Below are 26,763 nucleotides of genomic sequence, written 5' to 3'. Positions count from 1 at the left end.
AGATTGTAGAGCATTAAAATGCAACCTGTAAAATATATTTCAATTCTGAAAGTCTTAACTACTTCCTCTTATGTAACTTGGCTTGTTATTGTCACAGATTAAAAAACTTGGTTTTGACGCCGTCCAGGCAGATCGTTTCATTACAACAGTGCGTTGAGATGGCTGAAGGGAAAACAGTAACAGAATGCAGAAGTGTTACGGTTCTGCGGGAAACGCTTTGCAGGCAGGCAATAAGGTGCGAGGCAGGTAGGGGAAGAGGAGGGAGCGTCCGCAGGTGATTGCGAGCTCGATCTCAACGTTTATGAAGCATGGGTACGTGGGTGGCAGGGGTACGGAGGGGTGAGGTCCCAGTGCAGGTCAATGGGAGTAGGCTGTTTAAATGGTTCGGCGCGGACTAGACGGGCCGAACGGCCTCTTTCTGCGCTGTATTTTAGGACGAAAAAGCACAAAATCTCTGCAATCTTGAACAAAAACCTATTCTCGTCGGAAGTGAATTACAACGGCCAGTATCAGTAACCTAGAGGTTATTGACCATAGGTGCCAAGGTTTAACAATTTGCTGGCTTCCTTCCTCTTCAGTCTGTCAATCATTAGGTGTTCAAACAGATGGCCTCATATGTAGAGGATATTATTAAGTGCTATTATTGCCATGGAAACAAATATTTAATGCAAAAGGCAGTTTGCCTTGTCTCCACTTATTTACTGGGAATAATAAGAATGTTTTCTCATTTACATGGTTAGAGGCCTTAAGACAACATGCGTTGTAAAATTCTATTCCCACATCACATGGACATCATTTTTATGAGTTTGATTTAAATAGAAACTCGTGTTTTCGAAGTAGTTTATTGGTATTAGGTTTTAGAAGCTATAGAACATAGAAGTTACCGCACAGTACAGGCACTTCAACCCACTATGCCGTGCCTCCTTTTAAGACCATAGGACATGGAGCAGAATTAGGCCATTCGGCCCATCAAGTCAGCCACGTCATTCCTTCATGGCTGATTTAGTATCCTCTCAACCCCATTCTCCTGCTTTCTCCCCATAACCTTCAATGTCCTTACTAATGTAGAACCTACCAAACACTGCTTTAAATATTCTCAATGACTTGGCCACCACAGTCACCTGTGGTAATAAATTCCAGAGGTTTCCCACCCTCTGGCTAAAGGAATTCCTCCTCATCTCTGTTTTAAAGGGGCATCCCTCCATTATGACGTTGAATTCTCTGGTCCTACACAATCCCAACATGGGAAACATCCTCTCCACATCCACTCTACCTCAGCATTCAAAATCTGCTCTAAGATCAATCTAACACTTCCCTCCTTCATAGCGCTCCATTACCTATCATCCATGTGCTTATCTAAGAGTTTCTTTAATGTCCCTAATGTATCCACCACCTCATTAGTTTGCCCCACACACTCACCACTCTCTGTGTAAAGAAAACCTCTGCCATTCCCCTTACAGTTTTCTCCAATCCCCTTCAAATTATACCCCCTCATATTAAGTATTTCCACCCTGAATTATATTTTGAAGTAGAATATGGGGTGGTAGAGTAGCATGGTGGTTAGCACAACACTTTACAGTACAACCAAACCGGGTTCAATTCCCACCAGTGCCCATGGGAGTTTAGACGTTCTCCCCATGACCATGTGGGTTTCCTCCGGGTGCTCTGGTTTCCTTCCACAGTCTAAAGACATATCAGTTGATAGGTTAATTGGTCATTGTAAATTGTCCTGTGGTTAGGCTAGGGTTAACTCAGGGCAGCACGGCTCGAAAGGACAGAAGGGCCTATTCCATGCTGTGGCTCTAGAAATAAAACAATAAAATAAATATGTGTGATGCAGAACTTAAAATTGAAACACTGTAATGTAGTGACATGGATTAACTAGTAGCCATTGTAATGTCGAGGTTGGAATGCTCAATTCATATGTTTGAAATGCAGTGTTAATTCTGTGGAAATTAAGAAGTAGATTTGTGAGGTTACACAAGTTCAAGTGTTCAAGTGTCATGTACATCAATAAATGCATGCTTAATTCATGAAGTAATCCTTCTTGGTGTTTATGTTCAGCATCATTACATAGAATAATGAATGGGATTATTTTCCTCCATAATCAGACATTAAGTAGATTATGTATCCTAGGAAACTTGAGTTTTGACTTACTTGTTGAATTAAATTACACAATAAAAGCACAGTCACAATCAAATTGCTGAACATATTATGACACTTCCCCTTGTCTCTGAATCAATTGTCCACCTTGTACTAGTTATTTTTCCATGTAATAGTCACCAGAAATTATCCACACCTCTGTGCCAGAAAAAAGCAACCGTTCATCTTTCCAGGATATTGTATGCTTCCAAAATATCCATTAATAATAAGATAAGCCATTCAAAATGTGTTGTTTATATACTTTTCTGGCAATTCTTATGATATATTACTGTTAACTCCATCTACAATCTTACCTACTATCATCAGTATAAGAACAGCTGGATAATTTATACAGACACAAATATTTAATTGCTTGTTGAAGGCCATATTTCCTTTAATACCTGTATTAATTTCTATATTCAGCTTCTTGTTTTAAAGGTACAGTAGATCCGCATCTTAATATGTTGAAGGAAGAAAGAAACATGGTAAAGACATTATTTTAGACATCTTTTATTAGCATAAGACTACTTAGCTGCACTGTTAAATTCCAGTGAATCCTGTAAGAAATCATACGTAATAGAGATAAACCATCCCAAAGTGTTTCCCAGGAATGTGATCGGATAAGTTGATACTCGATAACTTCCAAGCTATGTTTGGCTTGCCTCCAAGGAGAAACAAAAATACTTATCAGAAGCATAATGACGTGATGTAGCCAATGCTGATTCTGTAGCTAATCCCTAGTTTCTGTGGAAGTGTTGCTGTCCATCTCTGGCGTTCACCTGCAGACATCTTCTGCTTGAGCCACACTACTAGCCTCTGTTTGTTCTGGTAAACTCTTCATGGACAACACGGAGAGTCGGGGGGGGGGGGGGAGGGTTGCCATGGTAGTGTAGCAGTTAGTGCGACGCTATTGCAGCTTGGGACATCAGGGATCAGAATTCAATTCCGAAGTCCGCTGTAAGGAGTTTGTACGTCCTCTGTATGAATGCATGGGTTTTCACCAGATGCTTGGATTTCCCCCACAGCCCAAAGATGCAACGCTTAGTAGGTTAATTAGCTCATTGTAAGTTGTCACATAGGCTGGGCTTAAATAGGTGGCTTGCTGGTCAGTGTGCCTTGAAGGGCCAGAAGGCCTGTTCTGTGCTGTATCTATAAATCAAATATATAAAGTAAACAAACAGGAGAAAATCTGCAGATGTTGAAGTCTGAGCAACACACACACAAAATGCTGGAGGAACTCAGCAGGTCAGGCAGTGTCTATGGAAAAGAGTACGTTTGACAGTTCGGGCCGAGATCCTTCAGCAGGACTGGAGAAAAAATGATGAGGAGTCAAAGCTAGAAGATGGGAGGGGAGAAAGAGGCAAAAGGTGATAGGTGAAACTGGGAGGGGGGAGGTAAAGAGCTGGGAATTTGATTGGTGAAAGTTACAGGGCTGGAGAAGAGAAGCTGATAGAAGAGGACAGAAGAAAGTAAAGGAGGGAGGAGCACCAGAGGGGGGTAATGATCAACATGAATTTCTGTTGGTTTTCCTATTCTCAAGTTATGAAGTCTGTTCCTTAGACTGTAATTGCAGTGGTTCCTATTAAGATGACAGTGAGATGATGTCTACTCAGAAAACGCTGAAAACAACTGTTTGTTCCAATTTGTTCAAGTTAGCTTCAGTATTTTAAATTTAATATATCTGCGCGCTTTAGTACTCTAATTGTAAAACATTTTTTTTAATATTTGTAGCAATATTTTTATTTCGAGCCGATCCCAGCTTTGAATGTTTGTGAGTGTCAAAGATGCTGCCAACGGTTCCATTACAGTGACAGCATTGACGGCAGGTGAGCCGGGGGACCCGGCTTCGCTGGCGGGCAGAGCTCCAATCAGGATGCGACCTGGGGCAAAGTAGTGAGCAATTTTGGGCCAGTGGAAAATTTTGTCCCAGTGTTTAAAACTAGTATTGCAGTCAAGTTCAGAAGAGATTAACTTTATTTGTCGCACGTACGTCGAAACATACGGCATAATGTAAACATGAGAAAGTCTGCGAGCCCAAAGCAACACACACAAAATGCTGGAGGAACTCAGCAGGTCAGGCAGCAGCTATGGAAATGAATAAACAATTGACATTTCAGGCCGGGACCCTCTGGACACAGTGAAGAGGGTTGTTTTGCGTTAACGACCGACGCAGTCTGAGGGTTGTAAGTTCACAAGAGTTGGCACGTTTCCGGAACCAACGTAGTATGCCTCACTAATCCTAAGGTACGTCTTTGGATTGTGAGAGGAGACTGGAGCACCCAGAGGAAAGCCGCGAAGGGACATCACGCGTGTTTAAGCTATAAAATCTTGTCACTTTGCTGCGTAACCCGGCAACATAGATTAGCTTGGAACTTTTGTTTCTGTTTTGTCTGTCATGAATTAATCAATCTCAGGTGAAATGTGATCAGGAGTGGGATAGGAAGGGGAAGAATCCTTTTAGCAAATGGATTGAATGTGAACGTTTGATGAGGATGTAAAGGTACTGGTAAATTAACAAAAAGAGCAACAGTAAATCTGTCCACAGATGCTTTCTGGGCTGCTGACTGCTCTTAGCATTTTCCCATTTGTGTCAGAATCAGGTTTAATATCACTGGCATATGTCATCAAATTTGATACCTCCGTGGCAGCAGTGAAATACAATACATGATAACAGAGAGAAGAACACTAAATTACGGTAAGTGTATATAAATAACATTAAATTAGTAGTACAAAATATAGGAAATAAGAAAGTATGAGGTAGTGTCCAAAGGTTCAAGGGCCATTCAGGAATCGAATGGCAGAGGGGAAGAAGCTGTTCCTAAATTGCTGAGTGTGTGCCTTCAGCTTCTGTACCTCCTACCTGATGGTAATAGTGAGAAAAGGGCATGTCCTGGGTGGTGGGGGTCCTTAATGATGGATGCTGCCCTTCTGAGGCACAGTTCCTTGAAGATGTCCTGGATACTATGGAGGCTCATGCCCATGACGGAGCTGGCTAATGTTGCGTCCCTCTGCAGCTTGCTTTGATCCTGTGCAGCAGCTTCCCACCTTCACCCCCCCCCCCACCTCCATACCAATGGTGTTGCAGCTAGTCGGAATGCTCTCCATGGTGTATCTGTAGAAATGTGTGCTTTGGATTGCCAGTATCTACAGTTTTGTGCTTGACAGTCCTGTCCCTGTCAGAGTGGCTGGGCTTAAAGATCAGTGGGTCTAAAGCAGTGCTGGAATGCACTACCAGAGAGAGCGCTGGAGGTGGGTGCTTTCACAACATTTAAGTATTTAATGAGCACCTGAAATGTCATAGTCCAGGTGTTAGAAAACAGGATTAGCTTACTAGGATTCCGCCATATTTTAGTGGGTGGTTGTATTCCTACGTGGTCCATATCTTTGATTTTTTTTCCCTCTCTAAAGTAATGTTCCCCCATCTGCACATACATCCCTCCACTGCCTGGAAGGAGTTTGTACGTTCTCCCCGTGACCACGTGGGTTTCCTCTGGGTGCTCCGGTTTCCTCCCACTGTCCAAAGGCATACCGGTTGATAGGTCAATTGGTCATTGTAAATTGCCCTGTGATTAGGCTAGGGTTAAATTGGGATTGCTGGGCAGCACAGCTCGAAGGGCCAGAAGGGCCTAATCCACACTATATCTCAATAAAAACAAATAAATCGAGAAATGCAATTAGAGAAAAAAGTATTGACACAAATTTGATGAGAAGTAACCTTATTTAGGATATTCAGGTAGTGAATTGTGAGCTGAGTTTTTTTTTCATAACTCAAAACAGCCATAACCCAAGGGACATGATGGCTGTGTGGAATGTGCTGGGCAGAGGGACCTGTTTCCATGCCACTGTGACCAGATAGATGACCCATTGCTGGTCCTACCAGCTGGAAATATAGGCTGCTTGCCTTACACTGAGAGGTGCTGACAGCCCGTCATACTAACCCAGACCATCAGAGACTCCATCCTCAGCTTTTCCAGGACTCAGGATATTCCTTACAACTTTCTAAATGTCTCTTAAAAAAAGAAGAAGAAAAGCTATAAAAGTTGAAGTGATTGATTAAAAATGTAGGTACTTAAACCATCTGAAGTTGCATGATAAGCTAAAACAAAGTAATTTCAGTTTTAACAAAAACAGAACTAGCCTTTCCATTCACAAATCCACAGCCCCGCAGTCCCCAGAAAACATCAACGTTTTGGCAGGTTCCGTGCCTGCTCGAGCCTGTTGCAGGATCAGAGAGATTTTTTTTTTCATCCCATTATAATGCTGGGGGAATCTAGGCAAGCCTGGGCTTCACAGCTGGTCTCCACGTGGGACGCAGTGGTGAAGCAGGCTGACAGATTCTGCATACCGAGTCTATCAGTAAGTCTGGGGCTTGCACATTTGTCTGTGGAAAAAAATGAAAGTTGTGAACTTACTGTTATTTAACTAACTGAATGCTGCTTGTAGCCAGTTAAGATCATACTGTCATGTCACCATAATATCTGGTGCAGATTAAGGCTTGTTCATGTAAGACAGAGCAGAGACAGAAGTGAATTATGAAGGTACAACCTTTTGAATGGAAGCCACACAAGTGAAAATCTGGCTGGAATTCATTCTTCTTTAAACTGTTTAAAAAGTGTGCATAAATAATGCTTTTTTTCCCTTCTCGGTAATAACTTCATGAATGAATTCAAAGAAAGAACCAGAATTGTGTTTAATATTACTGACATATGTCATGAAATGTGTGGTTCTGAGGCAGCTGTACATTCCATGACATAAAGCCTGCTATAATTTACAATAAGAGATATACAGTATATAAAATATTAAATAAATAGCGCAAAAGGAGAGCAAACATAGTGAGCTCTCGGCCTGAAATGATAATTGTTTATTCATTTCCATGGATGCTGCTTGACCTGCTGAGTTCCTTCAGCATTTTGTGTGTGTTGCTTTGGATTTCCAGCATCTGCAGATTCTCTCTTGTTTGTAGTGAGATTCATGTGTTGGTTCACTGTCCGTTCAGAAATCTAATTGTGGTGGAGAAGCTGTTCTTAAAACTCTTTATTGTTCAGTGCAGTCAAAGCACATTGTCCAGCTCTGCGTTAACCGGTTTACAAGAGCAAAGTGCGGCTCCTGACTGATGATTTTCCCACGTGGAACAGGCATTTCAGTTCTCACTGAGCTGTGCTAAGCAGCTTTGACAGATGAACTCTTTCATAAGGGAAAGGCTTTGCCTACCTGTCTGTCTCTTAGTGGAACTGACAAATGCCCAGGAAGCACTGTCATCATAATTTAGGAAAATTGTCTGAGCAAGGCCCATGAAATGGGCAAGCAAAACAGAGGTGAAGTGAAGAAAGAGAGAATTAACCTGTCTTTTGCTTTTGATTTTTCACATGTCAAAGTTCCTGAGTATTAATATTCAGTGAAGTGCTTCAATATACAATTTTACTTGCATCTTTCATAGAGGTACTTGAAATCCAAACTGACTTAGATATGACTTGCATACCATTTTCTGCAGATACATTTTAAGCCCACAATGATTCTAAAGAACATTTTAGGTTGAAACAAATGCATGCAATAAATTGATGTGTCAATACACGAGGAGCATTTGATGACTCTGGGCCCATACTCACCCGAGTTTAGAAGAATAGGAGACCTATCAAACATGGAAAGGCATAGACAGAGCGGACTTGGAGAGGAAACTTCCTGAGGTGGGGGATCAAAATAGAAGGATGACCCTTTAAAACGGAAATAAGGGGGAATTTATTTAGCTACAGGAAGGTGAATGTGTGGAATTCATTACCACACACGGCTGTGAAGACCAAATGATTGGATATACTTAGAGCAGAGTTTGATAGGTTGTTGATTAGGAAGGGTGTCAAAGGTTACAGGGAGAAGGCCGGAGAATGGGGTTGAGAGGGAACTTAATTCAGTCGTGATCGAATTGTGGAGAAGTCTCGATGAGCTGAATGGCTAAATTCTGCTCCTATAGTATGTTTCATTGATAAAAAATTATACAATTTCAGAATAATAACTTTGCATTTATGATATTTTTATTTGGTGATGACCACGCTTTTTTGAAGGTGATGTATAGTGCCTATAAAAAAGTATGCAGCCCCCTTTCGTAGATTTTGTGTTTCATTTCTTTACAAAGTTGAATCTCAGTAGATTTAACTTGGCTTTTTTGGCACTGATCAACAGTAAAGATTCTTTAAAATCAAAATGAAAACAAATTTCTACAAATCGGTCTGAATTTACTACAATTATTAAACACAAGATAATTGATTGCATAATTACTCGCTCCCTTTAAGTCAGTATTTTGTAGATGTACCTTTGGCATCAATTACAGCCTTGAGTCTGTGTCAAAATCTCTCTATCAGCTTTGCACATCTGGACACTACAATTTTTCCCCGTTCTTCTTTACAAAACTGCTCAAGCTCTGTTTCATTGCATGGGGGATCCTGAGTAAACAGCTCTTTTCAAGTCCAGCCACATATTCTTAATTGGATTGTGGTCTGGACTCTGACTTAGCTACTCCAGGACATTAACTTTGTTGTTTTTAAGTCACTCCTGTGTAGCTTTGTTTTTATGTTTGGTGTTATTGTCTTTCTGGAAAACAAACTTTCTCCCAAGTCGCAGTTCTTTTGCAGACTGCATCAAGCTTTCCACCAGGATTTCCCTGTATGTTGCCGCATTCATTTTACCCTCTAGCTTCACGAGCCTTCCAGAGCCTGCTGCAATGAGGCATCCCCACAGCATGATGCACCATACTTCACGGTAGGAATGGTGCATTCTTGATGATCTGCGGTGTTTTGCTTATGTGAAACATAGCATTTAGTCTGAAGGCCAGAAAGCTCAATTTTGGTTTCACCATACCTTAGAACTTTCTTCCAGCTGATGTCAGAGTCTCCCACATTCCTTCTGACAAACTCTAGCCAAGATTTCATGTGAGATTTTTTTCCAACAGTGGCTATCTCTTTGCCATTCTCCCATACAGCTGCAACTGTAAATCACCCAGGCAACAGTTGTATGTGCAGCCTCTCCCATTTCAGCCACTGAAGCTTGTAACTCCTCCAGAGTTGCCATAGGTGGCCCCCCTCACTAGTCCCCTTCTTGCATGGCCACTCGGTTTTTGAGATCAACCTGCTCTAGGCAGATTTACAGCTGTGCCATATTCTTTCCATTTCTTGACAATTAACAACTGTACTCCAAGGGACAGTAAGTGACTTGGAAATTTTCTTGTATCCATCTTCAGACTTGCACTTTTCAATAACCTTTTTGCAGAGTTGCTTGTAGTGTTCTTTTGTCTTCATGGTGTAGTTTTTGCCAGGATACTGACTCACCAGTGGTTCGACCTTCCAGATGAAGGTGTATTTTTACAATAATCAATTGAAACACCTTGACTGCCCACAGATAACCTTTTAACTAATTAGGTGACTTCTAAAACCAATTGGCTGCAATAGTGATGGTTTGGTGTGTCATATTAAAGGGGGTGAATATTAATGCAACCATTGATTTTATGTTCTGTATTTGTAATTCATTTAGTTCACTTTGTAGAGATCTGTTGTCACTTCGACACGAAGGAGTATTTTTTCTGTTGATCGGTGTCAAAAAAGCCAAATTGAATCCACAGTGATTCAATGTTGTAAAACAATAAAACATTGGGGGGGGGGGGGTGAGTAGTTTCTATAGGTATTGTAGCTTTAAAACTAACATGTTTATTTGTTCACAGAATATGAAATTGTGACTCCGTACGAAGCTGACAGCAGTGGGGATTACATCTCTCATGCAGTAATTCATCAGCAGAGAAAGAAGCGATCGATAGATAATGTCGATGACAAATCTCTCTACTTCAAACTTAATGGCTTTGGTCAGGAATTTCACTTGGAGCTAAGGACTTCTGAAGGCCTAATTCCTCCTGGATTTACAGTTCAGACCTTTGGGAAACAAGGCTTAAAATCTGTAGAGCATTATCAACCAGAGGAACTGTGCTTCTACCAAGGTGCTCTCGTATCCCATAACAACTCTTCTGTGGCACTTTCTACATGCAAAGGCTTGGTGAGTAAAAAAAGAGTATTTTCTGTTAACCAAACATGAAAGGAGTGGATTAAAGAAGGATTACCATCTTATCTTCCAAACAGTGCTGATTTACAAAATATTATTAATTATTTTTGTAGTTGCATGTACATTTCAGTTCAGCTGCTCGTGAGGTGTCCAAGATATAATCAGCTGGATTTATTAATGGAAAGTTTATTTTTATTAATATGAAGTCCGGATTAATTTCATGATCAGGCTTGTAGTTTCCCAAGCTGTCTTCTCTGTGAGCAGTGTTTTGAGCTGGGCAACCAGTATTCAGGTTGTCCCAGCAGTGAAACTGATATCAACTTGATCATGACAGCACTCCCTATCCATCACTGTCACTTGGTATACAGGTCTGCACAAGCATTGTAACACATGAAATGTGAAACAGACAGAATCACAGTGCATACACGGATTTCTTTATTCGGTTAAGTGCACGTAGCATTGTCTTGGCACTGTACATACTTTCAACTCAAGAGGAGTGGGTCAAAAGGCTGTACAGCTAAAGGTTAGTTTTAGTAAACACTGTGAGCTGAATTCCACTGGAAAATGTTACCTACAGCTTTTGAACTTGATTATTACAATACTTGAGCATAAACCTGTTTGAGTGACGCAATAAAATCAACTTTTCCCAGACCCAGTTGCGTGACTGGTTCGTCATGAACTCAATGGGCTGAAAAGCCTGTTACTGTGCTGTCGGACTCTATACCTCGATGACTTCTGTGTCAGCCAAGGACAGAGTGAGCAATGTCACGCGAGTTTGTGTTTTCACTCCAGGCTGCATGCTATGCTGATTTGGACATGTTGCCTTTCCCTCGTTATGCTTTGGTTGAAACCACGCAGTTCCCTATGTAATGCCATTGTGAGCGTATTTCAAACAAAGGGAAGATGCCAGAGTAAAAAAGGTGGGGTGAGGGTGGTGGGGGAGAAAGATAGCGAGAAGATGATAGCTGAAGCCAGGAGGGTTGGAAGGATAAAGGGCTGGAGAAGAAGGAACCTGGTAGGAGAGCAGAGTGGACCATAGGAGAATGGGAAGGAGGAGGACCCAGAGCAAGGTGATAGAAAGAGGCCAGAATGGGGAATAGAAGGAAATTATCTGCACTATTTGTCGTCTTTTGCACATTAGTTTATTGTCTTTATGTTTATAAATATAAATATATATAGAAAATTCTGTTGTATTTCTGTATTTCCTGTAAATGCCTGCAAGAAAGTAAATCTCAAGGTAGCAGCGTACTACACTTTGATAATAAATGTTCTACTTTGAACTGTTTTTTTTAGATTATGAGGACACTCAGTCCTCGTTTATTGTCATTTAGAAATGCATGCATGCATTAAGAAATGATACAATGTTCCTCCGGAGTGATATCACAAAATTAAAAAAAGGACAAACCAAGACTCACTGACAAAAAAACATAATTATAGCATATAGTTATAGCAGTGCAAAGCAATACCGTAATTCGATAGGCGCAGACCATGGACACAGTTTTTAAAAAAGTCTCAAGTCCCGGTCGACTCCAATAGTCCCGATATCAGGCAGCAAAAGGGAGAAACTCTCCCTGCCATAAGCTTCCAGACACTGACAATTAACGCCTTGGAAGTACCCGACGACAGCAGACTCTCAGTCCATCTGAAAAACTTCGAGGCTCCGACCAGCCCCTCCGATACAGCCTCCCGAGTGTCATCCTCTGCCGAGCGCCTTCAACCTCGTCCCGGCCGCCAAAACGAGCAAAGCCGAGGTCTCGGAGGCCTTCTCCTCCGGAGATTCCGGACCGCACGGTAGCAGCGGCAGCGGGGCGGGCATTTCAGAAGTGTCTCCTGGTGTTCCTCCACGCTCTCACATCAGCCTCCATCAAATCAGGATTGTGCACGGATCCCTACTTACACGGAACAGATATCCATTCTCCAGAGAGGCTGCATGCACCACCATCTTCTCCTCCTCCTCTTTCACCTAGGTTTTAAATGGAAATTGAAACACTTCATTGCCAATCACTGCCCTCACCTTTGACACTGATGGGGAGAAGTTCATTGATGATGGTTGGATGACTGTGCCCTGAGAAACTGCATGACCTGAGGAGATCAGTGATTACACACATCAGAGACTCATTCTGGGTTGGATGTCTGTATGAGTGGTGATTCCTGGGTATGGACAGGAACCATGAGGGCCGGTAATCCTCACCACTCCTCCCCGCCCCCCCCCCCCAGTCACTGAGGTCAGAGGGCCATGCGAGTACAGAATCGAGGACTGAAGCTTGTACCAGAGCATAGCAAGTCAAGAGCTAGAAGCCTGAAGGTCAAAAACCAAAGGATTATGCCAAAAGGAGTCCTGAGGGCCTGAGCCACTGGGGTCAGAGTTCAGTGTGGGTACAGAAGTTGAGGTCCAAAGGTCAAACCGTTGATGAGCAAGTTTTGGGGTGAAGTCCGAAGTTGAAGGCCTGATGTCTGTGAGTCTGAGAATCCAAAGTCAAGGCCTGGGATCCCACAGGTTGCCTGTCTTTGGGTTGGAGGGCAGACTGTGTGTGGGAGTGAGTGGGTAGGTAGGAGGGAGGGATGGGGAACTGTCTTGTTCTGCAGCTGTTTAGTTGCCGCTTGTGCTGTTCTGCAGCACATTGTGGACAAGGGATGCTGGCGACGGAAAGTAGGGACACTTGCGGGCTGGCCCCAGCACATCCTGCTTGTTAACACAAATGACACATTTTGTTGTATGTTTCATGTACATGTGATAAATTAATCTGAGCCTGTGTTGGCGTACTGGAACTAAAAGGGAAAAATGACAACAATCATTTTTAGTCTTTGGTATACCTCCGGCTAGTGAAAATTATGCCCCGATCCCTACTGACTTGAGCTCTATTAAGTCTGATTTGTCCCAGATTTTGTGAAATGCTGTCTAGATGTCAAGAGCAACCTATAATTTACTTGAATTCAGCTGCCTTGTCCATGGAAGTCTGTAGTGAAGTTTACAATCAGTACTGAGATCAGTATAGATAAGAGTTGAGTAGTTGACATTTGAAGAAAATAGCTCCAGCGAACAGCGTGACCAACAGCAACCTCCTTCAGACAGTTCATGAAACTACTTCTTCTTTCAAATATGATTCTGCCACTATTGGAACCAGTGATTTACATTTTGATTGTGTGTTTTTGGGTGGATTGAGGGATCTGGTGCTTTGCTGTCTCTAAGGGAATTTGGCAAGGTTTTGTACAGGGTGTGTAGCCTGGAGATGGGGTTCAAGCCCATGATGAACTCCCATTTCTCATCAATCTTGCCAACTAAAGCATCAAGAAATATGATTTGCTCGGTCTTTTTAATTCCATTTTTTAAAAATTAGATGATGAACTAATTTGAGATCTCTTGAAAGTGAATATATTGAAAGCCCTGTTGGTTAAACACCATTAAACTACCTGGACAGATTTTCTCTTTTTATTTCTCTGGAGTGGAAAGGTGATATTTCTGAATGCGGTCTCGTGATTGTGTCTAACTTTTGCTAGTCCATTCATTTGGAAAAACTTTGAAACAGATAATTTTCTGAATTGATCAAGATGGCATGATAGCATATTGGTTAGCGTTTAACGTGCCTGCTGCAGAATCAGAGTTCAATTCTTGCCACTATCTGTAAGGAGTTTGTACATTCCCCCCGTGACCACGTGGGTTTCCTCAATGTGCTACGGCTTCCTCCCACATTGCAAAGACTTCAGATGAACATTAGTGAGTTGTGAGCATCCTGTGTTGCTGCTAAAAGCATGGCAACATGTGTAGGTTTCTCCAACACATTCTTGATGCAGACAGTGCATGTCACTGTATGTTTCAATGTACATGTGACAAAACAAATTAACCTTTATAGCAAAAATATTTACAGTGTTGGTACACTGTTGGTTAGTCGGAGTAGCTGCTTATGTGAGCTAACTCTTAAAGAACCAAAACCAATTGAGAAGATAGCCAAGATCCCATTTGTTTATTTGGGACACTATCGCACTTATTTAGGGCAAGAGATTTACTGAACACGTTCTAACTGGCATCAAACGTGTGCACTTGTGTGGCCGTTAGACTCTACATCATGCTTGGAGTGAACATTTTTTAAATAGCATCATTTGTGTTCAGAAAGTAGCAATTTTTGTCACTGAGGTTAGGCAAGTAATAAGTAGTAAGTCAACTCTGAACTGTTGTGCTCACTGCGGCTTTAAGCATTCAGGATTGGAGGTGCCAGGAACAGCTGGGAGTGAAAGTGAAAAGATTTCGCTATTTCAACACTACTTCAGAACTGAAGAATCTGAAGAGATTAACAATCATAGAACATAGTACATACAGCTCAGTACAGGCCCTTCGGCCCACAATGTTGTGCCAACCCTTAAACCCTGCCTCCCATATAACCCCCCACCTTAAAATCCTCCATATACCTGTCCAGTAGTCTCTTAAACTTCCCTAGTGTATCTGCCCCCACCACTCACTCAGGCAGTGTGTTACACGCATCAAACACTCTTGAGTTAAAAAACCTTCCTCTAATATCCCCCTTGAACTTCCCACCCCTTACCTTAAAGCCATGTCCTCTTGTACTGAGCAGTGGGGCCCTGGGGAAGTGGCGCTGACTGTCCACTCTATCCGTTCCTCTTAATATCTTGTGTACCTCTATCATGTCTCCTCTCATCCTCCTTCTCTCCAAAGAGTAAAGCCTTAGCTCTGATCATAATTCATATTCTCTAAACCAGGCAACATCCTAGTAAATCTCTTCTGTACCCTTTCCAATGCTTCCACATCCTTCCTATAGTGAGGTGACAGAACTGGGCACAGTGCTCCAAGTGTGGCCTAACCAGAGTTTTATAGAGCTGCATCATTACCTTGCAACTCTTAAACTCAATCCCTCGACCTATGAACTTGAAAATCTCAAAGATACTTCTTTTAGGACAAGCAGGTTTCCTAAATTAACACCACTATCACCCTAAAACCATTTTCTGGGAGATACAATAAAGCCAATTCACGATGGCTCTATTCCCACATCCACTCTCCATTTTGGAATGCAGGGGATATCTGATTTCTAATTGACTTTTGTTAATAACTCATTAAGTCATTTCTCACTACCTGAAAGAATGGTGAACTCAGAGACCCTCATTGCATTTAAAATGTACCTGGATGAACTCTCAAGGCATGTAGACCTTACAGATTGAGAGCTGGGAAATGAAATTCATCCATCCTACTTGTTCTTGCCCAGACTTTCACCACTGTAAAGTTTAATGATTTTAAGAAATAAGAGTAAGAGTAGATCCAACAGTCATTTGAATCCACTCTGCCATTTGTCACAGTCATGGCTCATTGTCTACCTCAGTGTCATTTGCTGGCACCATCCCCATACCTCTTGATTCCCTTCAAGCCGAGAAATTTTTTGATCTCAAGTGAACACTATAATTTAGTTTCTGCAGTCATTCACAGTAGAGAATTTCAGAGATTCGCAATCATCTTGAATGTTAGAGTGAAAATGAAGATTTGGGGGATACAGTCGTCAATCGCATTATATGAAAGCAGCCTATTATCTACATGAGGTGTTTGCACTGATTTTGAACATTTACTGTCGATCAAAAGAACATGGCAGAGTACACTGAATTCCTCCGTCAATTTCAATTGGGAAGTAATACACAGTTTTATAGTACTGTGGTAGTATTGACAGTGTTCTAATTAATTCTGTATTTCATTTAAATAATAATTTGTTACTCAGTTAAACTGTAGTTCATCTTTTATAACTTTTCATCTACTTCCATGAAACTTTGGCTATTTGGCCAAAATATACTGGTCCCAATGTGTCCCATTTAACCAGAATCCACTGTATTTATACATGTGATATAAATTTATACATAATCTCTGTACAGGTGACAGATTGTCATGGTGCACTGAATGTTGCTGCTTCTTTCCCAGTCGCCCAAATCCCTGGTAGAGGGTGTGTAAGAATCTGCTTCACTATAAAGCCCTTGTCTTTGGTAATCAATGTAGATCATTAACAGAGTGCTGCTGAATAAATCTCTGGGAACATGTGGTTTTACCTGTGTGGATAGCTTATTTAATTAGACCAGGAGCTGCTGATGAATTCTCAGTAATTACTCCTGTTATTCTGCAGCTCATGAGAACTAAGAAGCATCGAGGTCATGAATTGTCAGTGATAGATACCTTGTGGTTTCAGCACCTTCTGGCGTTATGAATGCATTCTGATGGATTTGGCAGCCAGCGATCTACATCTGGCTCCTCAGTCGCCAAGTGATGAAGTTCCTGTGCATCAGAAAATGCTGAGTTTGATCAGCATACAAAGTGGAGCTTTGCCAATGAGGTTTAATTCTGCATACTTTAAGCGGTAGTTAATTCAATTTTACAAATACGTTTATCTTTCAAGTTTGAGTGTGCTTTAGTTACTGGACACATTTTTTGGTAGCTTTTACACTTTATTCTACATTGTTTTACTTTACTCTAGCTTATTTCTCTGTGTAATGTTCTGATCTGTATAAACAGTAAACAAGACACACTTTTCACTGCACGTGACATTAATAAACAAAATCCAGTACTTCCCACCCTTGAAAATTTCCACTCTCAAAATCTTCAAATGTGTCCAATAACTGAAGCATACATAAACTTGAAAGATAAAAACAGTTGTAATACTGAAGTCCATTTTATCATACAAAAGGTCTACACAACATTGAACACAAAATATTCTGCGGATGTCGGAAATCCAGAGCAATGCACACAAAATGCGAGAGGATTTGTGTGGCGTGTTTTCCACCCCCCCACCCCCCCCCCGAAGCTCCAGTTTCCTAACACAATCCGAAGGCATACCAGTTAATAGGTTAACTATTCATTGTAAGTTGTCCAGTGATTAGGCTAAGATTGAATCAGGTATTCTTGGGCAAGCATGGCACGATGGGGCAGAATGGCCTACACTATGCTTTATCTCGAAATAAGTAATTAAAAGTGGTTAAAAGCTGTCCTTGAGCCTGATGGTTGGTGCTTTTGGACTTTTGTATCTTCTGCCCTATGGGAGAGGGCAGAGGAGCGAATATGCGGCATGGGTGGTATCCTTGATTAAGCTGACTACTTTACTGAAGTAATGAGAAATTAGAAGGAAGTTCATATAGAGGGAGACTGGTTCCCATATTGTGCTGAGTTGTGACCAGGGGATATAATAGCTGAATTCTAACTTTAATTATGTCACTGTAAGAAATATATTTTGATAAATTTTACATTGTTATATGGTGGATCACCCATTAAGTAGGACATATTGTAGGAAAGGTGAAGATGGGGTTGTGGTTATATACCACATGACTTAAGGAGAAAATTACATGATATTGTACTTTTACAGTGGTCATGCCCTATATAATTGTTATGTTTATTTCACACAGTTGTCACTTTGTAAGATTTTCATGTTTGGTAGATCTGGTTTCTTGTCAGTTCTTTCTTGGCATAGCTTGAGGCAATGGGAATGGATTCATAATGGCCAGTTGGTGTTCAGTATCGTTAGTGGGAACATTTTATGGTGGTAGCTGGTCTTAAGCTGGAACAACTGCCTTAAACTGATAGCTTTGTTCTACTTTCTAATGATATAATTGACTTGACTGGGTGTGCAAGAGAAACTAAATGAACTTTTTTATGGAACACCGTTGGAAACTATTAACACAAATGATTCTGCAGATGTTGGAAATCAAGAGCAACACACAAAAAATGTGAGAGGAACTCGTCACAGGTGGAATGTGTGTGTGTGTGTGTTTTTCCGGGTGCTCCAGTTTCCTACAACAATGCAAAGGTGTACCTGTTGGTAGATTAATTATTCATTTTAAATTGTCTGGTGATTATTAAGTCAGAGTTGAATTCGGATTTGACAGGGTGGCATGGCTTGATGGGTGGGGAGGTCCTACTCCTTCCAAAGTTTAAAATAAATTTATAATCAAAGTACATAGATGTCAGTGAGATTCGTTTTCTTGTATGCATTCTCAGTTAATCAAGAGTCAATGAATGACCACACCCAACAGGATGGAGTAATAACCAATGTGCAAAAGACAACAAACTGTAATTATATAAAGAAGTAATAATAATTACAAATAAATAAACAATAAATATTGAGAAAATGAGATAAAGAGTCCTTGAATTGTGTCCATAGTTTGTGGGAACAGTTCAGTGATGGAGTGAATGAAGTTTCCCCTCTGGTTCAAGAACCTAATGGTCAAGTGGTAATAATTGACCATGAACCTGGTGGTGGTCCTGAGGTTCATGTACCTTCTTCCTGATGGCAGTAGTGAGAAGACAACATGACCTGGATGGTGGTGATCCCTGATGTCGGATGCTGCCTTCCTGAGATAATGCTCCGCGTAGATGCACTCAATGATGGGAGGGCTTTACCCATGATAGACTGGGCCATATCCACTATTTCTTGCGGGATTCTCCATTAAGGGTATTCGTGTTTCCATACCAGGCCATGATGCAACTTGTTGAAATACTCCTCCACCACACATCTATGGAAGTTTGTCAAACTTTTGGATGCCATGCTGAATCTTCATAAACTTCTAAGGAAGTAGAGGCTCTGTTGTGCTTTCTTTGTAACTGCACTTGCATGCTAGGCCTAGGACAGATCCTTTGAAATGATAACCAGTACTGAGGAATTTAAAGTTGCTGATCCTCTCCACCTCTTGATTTCCCCCAAAGAGGAAGGGTTCATGGATCTCCAGTTTCCTCAGCCTGGAGTCAATAATCAGCCCTTTGGTCTTGCTGACATTGAGTAAGAGTTGTTATGGCATCAGTCATCCAGATTTTCAGTCTCCCTCCTATATGCTGACTCGTCATCACCTTTGATCTGGCCAATGATATTGACATCATCAGAAAACTTAAATAATGCTTTGGTCCTGTGCTTAGCCGCACCGTCATTCGTGTTCACAGTTAGTTGGGTCCTGGCCTCTCCCCTCAGTGCTGCCATCTTTTGTTCGAGTGGTGGAATGACAGGCTGGATTGCATGTGTGTCTTCACTTCTGGGAGACTGTAGCACCGATTGCCGGACATTGTCACTCTGGGTCTTGGACTATATATATTAAGTTTCTTTTTTCGATGGAATATGCTTCTTTGCTCACTATTTGGAATTACATTATTCACTATTTGAATTCTGCCCGCTATTTTGAAATTTGTTTGCTATTTTGAACGTTTTGCACCTTAGCCCCTGAGGAACGTTGTCTCATTCAGCTGTATCTCAGTGCAGTTTGAATGATAATTAAACTTGATTTGGTTTGTTAAAGTGAGTAGAGCAGGGGGCTGAGTACACAAGCTGTTGCAGTTCAGAACAATAAAGATAGAATGGTCAGACTAAGGACCAATGCAGTTCCGTAAATTTTATTTTAAGTTCATCCTAACCCTGACAGCTTTCCATCTCAGTCAGCCTTGCCTCAGGACCACTACCCTGTTCTGTACTGCTGCCCTTCATTCTACATTCTGCATAACCTCAATGTTGGAACAAAGTTCTTCCCTTTAACTTGTTACTGACTAGAGTAAGATGGAAATGTGTCTGCTTGGTGTCGTGTGACAAATTACTAAGATTTAATGGGGCGGCATGATAGTGCAGTGTTAGGGTAAGACTATTACCAAGGGTTTTGTACATTCTCCTTGTCACCTTATTTCCTCCAATGCCCGGGTTTCCTCCCACATTCCAAAGACATGCGGATCAGTAGATTAATTGGCCACATGGGTGTAATTGGGAAGTGCGGACTCGTTAGTCCGGAAGGATCTGTAATCTCTTAAGTAACGTAAAATAGAAAACCTAAAATTCCCATTGGGGAAGTGGAGTGACCAATATTCACAGCTGATTTGTACCAAGGGAGCAATTTGTTTGAATCTGATAACCTTTACCTTTGTCAGAAAGAAACAGCTTGTATTTTCAGCCTGGCTACTAATAATTGAGCTATTTCCTTACTGGATGCTGAAAGCCCCTGGGAACTGAATGTAGTAGCGCAGGTGTCAGGAGAAGTGGAAGAAGTCCAAGTTTCAATTTGTATCTTATGTGGAATAAAACATATTGTGATTATTAAGGAGAAAAAAAAATATGTGTCTTTGAGGAGGCTGTGTGTGCAGTTGTGAATGTGCTGAAATAAATAGAATTCTGTAATGGATTATTTCAGATTTCACAAATCTGAGATGGATTAAATCACTATAATTATTAAAGTACTTATCTACTGCAGGATACAAAATTCAGACAAATGCACAAGTTGCTTGTATATAACAGTAAATGACTTTAATCATAATGGAAACCAGTGAATGAAGCTCTATGTATATATTGCATTTTTCTCCATTCCTGAAAACCATCGGTGATCAGTGCCAGTCAAGTGTTCAGAGTACGAGGTTCAGTCACTGCCCTGGTCTCCAGATGGAACACTGCTGTTTGAAGTTCTATGATTGAACTTCTCCAACTTCCTCTGGCTTCTTATGATCGGCCTTGAAAATGTCTGGCATATTCTCAAGTGCACTTGAACTTCATCCAGCTGCTGGCAGCTTCCTACAATATGTGGACTGTGGTCAGTGCTGTGCGCTATTTATGTTTTGACCAGGCTTTTGTTGCATTTTACTCAAAGTTGGTTTTATCTTTGGTAATTAAGATTAATGCAGCAAATGTATATGAGGATTATGGATTAGTGATATATTTGCCAGGATTATAGTGAAATATATTTCAATTAAAAATTATTATAGGCTGAATTTGAAATGAAATTCTGGAGTTGGTAGATTTTTGCTTCATTATAATAATTTTGGAGCAATGTTTTAAAATATTCTGCATAACAATCATTTGCCATTCTGTGACATCCTATTCTGTGCAGGACATTTAATATTTCAGTCATATTTGAGTAGTATTGTAAATATATTGTTTGATTAAGCATTGTTCAGTTGTTTACATAACTCATTGTGGGTTATATGCAAGAAGTAAGTGAATAGCGTACGTTATTACACCACCACATTATACGTGAGCACCTCACTAAAGAAAAACGTAAGTAGGCAAGTATTCAGCTGCAGTGTTTTACTTTCAATTAGTTTCTGAAGTTACAAAATATAACAATGACTATAAGGAAGTTTTTAAACAAATCTGAGATGACTAACTACCTGTTGAAGCACAGCATGCTTTTCTTCGGAAGGGGAGAGGGACATTTGAGTTAAAATAAAGTGCAGCACGTTTTTCTTCAGGAGGTGAAAGAGATGTTCAAAAGACAGAAAATAGACAAAGTTAAAAGGCAACGAATATGGTTACGTAAGCAGTGAATACCGGGTAATAATAACAAATTTTTAATAAGCAGAAATTGTTGGCCATGTTGGAAAGATAGATGCTCTTGATTGCACAACAGAGCACTGAGTAATGTATACTGAATAACTTGAGCAGTATCTTGAAGCAAATGAATTAGCCAATGCAAAACTAGTGCTGGTGTTGCTGAGTGTAATAAGTGGAAGATCATAGAGTTTAACTGCTCCAACCAAACCAGCCGAAAAGAGTTTTGTTGTATTGTGAATGTAAGGAAAAGGCATATTGAACTGAAACCATTGTTGATTGCAGAATTTTTAATAGTTGTTCAATCACTATTCACTTCTACCACCTTCCCATCAAGAAGGCCTCAAATCTCTCCGCTTCTTTCTTGACAAAAGAACTATCCATTCCCCTTCCACATCCACCCTCCTACATCTGGCAGAACTGGTCTTGACCAGGAACAGTTTTTCCTTTGACTCCTCTGACTTTCTCCAAACTCAAAGGGTAGCCTTGGGCACTCGCATGGGCCCCAGCTATGCTGGCCTCTTAATTGGCTATGTAGAACAGTCCATGTTCAAATACTCCCCAAGTCTTCCTCCACTACGTTGATGAATGCATTGGTGCTGCTTCGTGCACCCACACTTTATAAACTTTGCCTCTAACTTCCATCCTGCTCTTACATTCACTTTGTCCATCTCAGCAACCTCCCTCCCCTTGCTCAGTCCCTTTGGCTCCATCTCTAGAGACAAACTATCAACTGGCCTCCTTGTAAACCTACCGATTCTCTTCGTTATCTTGACCGTACCCCCCCCCCCCCAATCTCCTGTTAAAGTGCTATTCACTTCTCATAGTTTCTTTGCCTCCACCACATTTGTTCCCAGAATGTGGCTTTCCATTCCAGGATTTCAGAGATGTCCTCGTTCTTTAAAGAGCAGGATTTGATTGCCTTCCCCCACTGATGTTGCCCAAACCTACATCTCCTCCATTTCCCATACTCACCCCATCTTCCTGCCACTTTAACAGAGGTAGAGTTCCTCTTGTCTTTACCTACCACCCCATGAGCCTCCACATCCAACACATCATCCTCCATAACTTCTGCTATCTCTAAAGGCATCCTACCACTAAACATATCTTTACCCCCCTCCTCTGCTTTCTGCGGGAATTGCCCCTCCATGATTCCTTTGTCCATTCACCCCCTCCCCACTAATCTCCCTCCCAGCACTTATCCCTGCAAGCAGCCAAAATGCTACACCTGCCCATTTACCTCTATTCAGGGTTCCAAACAGTCCATCCAGGAGAGGCAGCACTTGACCTGTGAATCTGCTGGGGTCATATATTGTATCTGCTGCTCCCAGTGCAGCCTCTTCTACATTGGTGAGACCCAGCATAAATCAAGGCACAGCTTCATCAAGCACCTCTGCACCATCTGCCGCAAGCGGGACTTCCCTGTAGCCAAACATTTTAGATCTGATTCCCATTCTATTCCTACGTGTCAGTTCATCCTAATGTGCCATGATGAGGCCACATACATGGTGGAAGAGCAACACCTTATATTTTTGTCTAGGTAGCCTCCAACCTGATGGCACGAATATCGATTTCTCCTTCCAGTAAACAAATTCCACACCCACTCCCCCCTCCCATCCTCTATTCCCAAATCGGACTTTTTACCTCTTCACCCGACTATTACTTCCCCTGGGTCTCCTCTTCCTTCCCTTTCTCCTATCAGATTCCTTCTTCTCCAGCCCTCTTCCTTTCCTACCTACCTGACTGTCTATCATCTACTAGTTATCCTCCTTCCCTTCGCCCCATCTTTTTGTTCTGGCATCTTCCCCCTTCCTTCTCAGTCCTGAAGAAGGGTCTCAGCCCAAAATGTCAACTGTCTCTTAATTTCCATAGATGCTGCCTGACCTGCTGAGTTCTCCCAGCATTTTGTGTGTGTTGCTTTAGAATGTTCTAGGTTTCAAACAAGGACTCAGAAGGAAGGGGAGTCCATTTCAGCTTACATTGCTAAATTGAAGAAATCTAAGAATTGTCAGGTCAGTGATGAGCTTTCCGATGCATGGAGAGATATTTCAGTGTGTGGAGTTGTACAAGAAAGCATTGAAAAACAGCTCCTAATTCAAGCACAAGTCACATTTAAAAGAGCAGTTGAAATTGCTGTATCAATGGAAACCAGAGGCACAATTGAGTAGCAGTCAGGAGTGAAAGTGAACCTGAGCAAAATTGCAAGATCTAAACAGGAAACTGCTTGAAGAAACAAATTGTGCTGCCATCATTGCAGGAGTTCACAAACACCAGACCAAGGCAGGTTTAAAGGGGAAATTTGCAGAAAATGTAGTAGGAGTATGTTGGGAAAACAAAAAATAAACTGCACAGGAAAGAGAAACAGATAAAAATAATCAAGTTTTAATTTTGAAAAGAGCATTAGACTGCCTGCAGCTAATGAAAAATCTGATAATGACAAGAGTGACACAGGACTGAGTAGCCTTGAGATTTTCCATGTGAAAACTAACAGTAGACAAACTTCACCAGAAGGGAATGGCAAGTTAATTAAAATGGAATTGGACAGCATTTCAGTTATTCCACAAAATGTCTTTGAACAACATTTGAAAGGTATTCAACTGAAGCCTGCAGATATTCACTATTTTCATACAGCATCCCTTTCAATAGAGTCAACTGGAAGTGAATTAAGAAAGGTACTGGATGATGCCTCAGCTGTGTTCAAGGATGGCATTGGAAATCTCAAACAGATCAAGGGTAAAATAGTGTTAAATGGAAGTGGCACACCCAGGTTTTACAAAGCTCTCCAGTTCCTTATACCACCCATGATTAAATTAGCCAGTGAACTAGATGCATAGATGCTGAAGAAATTCTTTCCAATGCCATTGGTCCTAGTAGCCAAGAAGGATGGGCCTGTCAGGATCTCTGCTGATTTTAAGGTCACCATCAACTCAGTACTGAAAGTAGATCAATATCCTCTGCTCAGGATAGACGATATCTTGGAAAACTTTTCTGGAGGGAAACACTTCCGCAAAATGGACTTAGCTGACTCCTGCGTACAGATGGAGATGGAAGAACAATCTAAAGTGTTTCTCACCATAAACACTCACAAGGAGCTTTATCGCTATAGTAGGCATATTTTTGGAGTAGCATCTGCACCTGCATCCTGGCAGAAAGCTATAGATCAGGTGCTACCTGGATGACATCACTGTTACCAGCGAGGATGACAAGGAACATCTCCAAAATCTCAAGACAGTGTTAAAAAGGTTAGAAGGTTATGGACTCAGTGAATGATGCAACAAGTGTGAATTCTTTAAACCAAGCATCACTTACTGTGGTCACACCATTGACACATAAGGATTACACAAGTCTGCTGGAAAAATTCAAGCAGTGGTGGATGCCCCAAGACCAAAGGAAAAGCCACAGTTGCAGTCCTTTGCAGAATTGTTCAATTACTATAATAGGTCTCTGCCAAACTGGTTACTGTGCTCCACCCCTTGAACTCATTACTACAGATTAGGAATGAATGACAATGGTCAAAACTGTGGGAGGTGGCTTTCCAAAAGCAAAAGAATTGGTGATGTCAGATACTGTATTCACACATTATGATCCACATTGTCCAGGGAAGCTTGACTGTGACGCCTCACCTTATGATATAGGTGCAGTCATGTCAAATGTCATGAGTGATAAATGTGAATGCCCAATAGCCTTTGTATCACGTTCCCTTGCTGCTGAAGAGAAAAAAATATACACTGATTACAAACAGGCCTAGGGTCTGGTTTGGGGTGTAAAACGTTTTAACCAGTACCTATATGGGAGAGAATTTACCCTCATTACTGATCATCAACCACTGGGGTCCATTTTCAACCCGCAGAGCTGTGTTCCATTAACAGCAGAAGCATAAATACAGAGATGGGCTGTGCTTCTTGGGGGATACAATTACAAAGTCAAATTCAAGAGCACAGCTAATCATAAAACTGCTGATGGATTGTCCCGTTTATCCTTGGAAAAGGAAAAACCTGAAGAATTTAGAGAAGATGGACTCTTCTCTTGACGTATTCTCCCTAATGCAAATCGGAAGTCTCCCTATTACAGCAGAGATGATCCAAAGCAAAGCCAGAAAATACTCCAAAGAGTTTCACGTCTACATGACAACCTGAAATGACTGGAAGGTGTAGTACTGGGATGAACTTGCCCTTGACGGGGGTTGAGAGTTGTTGTACCATCCAAGCTGAGAACTAAAGTGTTGGAGGAGCTCCCTGCTGGTCATCTATGTGTGGCCAAGATGAGACCTTTGTCAGGTGACATGGGATAGATCAGCAGATTGTGTAGGTTGCCACGGACAGTTCGGGATGCCAAGAGCAGTGCCTCTCAATCCCCGGGAGTGGTCTGCACAGTCCTGGCGGAAGATTCATGTGGATTTTGCCGGGCCATTCATAGGCACAAACTTCTTGGTAGTAGTAGATACAGCTACAAAGTGGACAGACGTGTTTCCAATAGCCTCCCCTGCAACCTTGCTCACTGTTGGTATGTTGAGCCTCTTCTCAAGGACTGGTGTTCCAGAACGCAGTGCCCATTATCAGTGATATTGGACCACAGTTCGTTGCGGAACAGTTTTAGTCATTCCTGAAAGTGAATGGAATAAGACGTGTTACATCTACACCATACTGCACAGCTGCATACGGCTTGGCAATGAGGTTTGTCCAGAGTCTAAATAATGCACTACGGTCAATGTCAGCAGAACACACTACACTGACACTGAATCAGAAACTCTTCAATTTCCTCCTTGCATATCGCAAAGCTGCACACTCCACAACCAACAATTCACCAGCTATGCTATTTGCTTGCACTGACCCTCGGATCTCCTCAAACCCAATCTCAGAGCATACAGGACAAACAGCTGAGACAAATTGAAGGATCATCAAACAAAGAGGTTTGATGTTTCCCTCCTAGACAGGCAGTCCTGGTAAGGGACTACAGAGGTGACCAAAAGAGGGTACTTGGAAAGATTAAGAACAGAACTGGACCATTCTCCTACACAGTGCAGATTGTGTCTGATCTCATCCTGGAGATGACACATTGATCAATTGAGGAGAGCAGAGCCAAGTGTTAGAGAAAAATGGTGTCCAAATCTGTCAGAGCCATTTTCTGTAGTCCTAGGATCAACTCCTGCAACCACAATGCAGAACCTGGGATTGTTTCACAGCCACAGCTCTCACCGGCCAAGCTGAATAACACCACTTCTCCCTTCTCAGGAAAGATGTTTTCCCACAAGAGTAAGAAATCCTCCACAGCAATTTGAAATATTAGACCTGAAAACGACAATTTAGAACTTATTATGCTA

At 41.5% G+C, this 26,763-nt stretch overlaps 1 protein-coding gene across 5 annotated transcripts in view; it reads left to right on the top strand.

The window, feature by feature from the left end:
* The window catches only part of LOC132378320 (A disintegrin and metalloproteinase with thrombospondin motifs 16), a 227,629-nt gene that overhangs the window by 38,330 nt on the left and 162,536 nt on the right, over positions 1-26,763 (top strand). For 4 of the 5 annotated variants that reach the window (XM_059945139.1, XM_059945138.1, XM_059945137.1 and 1 more), the window contains one exon: positions 9,848-10,173. In XM_059945139.1, the coding sequence (XP_059801122.1) occupies positions 9,848-10,173 (326 nt within the window). Of the gene's footprint in view, positions 1-4,708; positions 4,838-9,847; positions 10,174-26,763 lie in introns of those variants that run through there. The other variant, XM_059945140.1, reaches the window with a different exon arrangement.

Source organism: Hypanus sabinus, chromosome 20, assembly GCF_030144855.1.
Source record: "Hypanus sabinus isolate sHypSab1 chromosome 20, sHypSab1.hap1, whole genome shotgun sequence".
NCBI classification, from domain to species: domain Eukaryota; kingdom Metazoa; phylum Chordata; class Chondrichthyes; order Myliobatiformes; family Dasyatidae; genus Hypanus; species Hypanus sabinus.
Note: the sequence above shows the minus strand (reverse complement) of the source record. Positions and strands in the feature narration are given on the sequence as shown.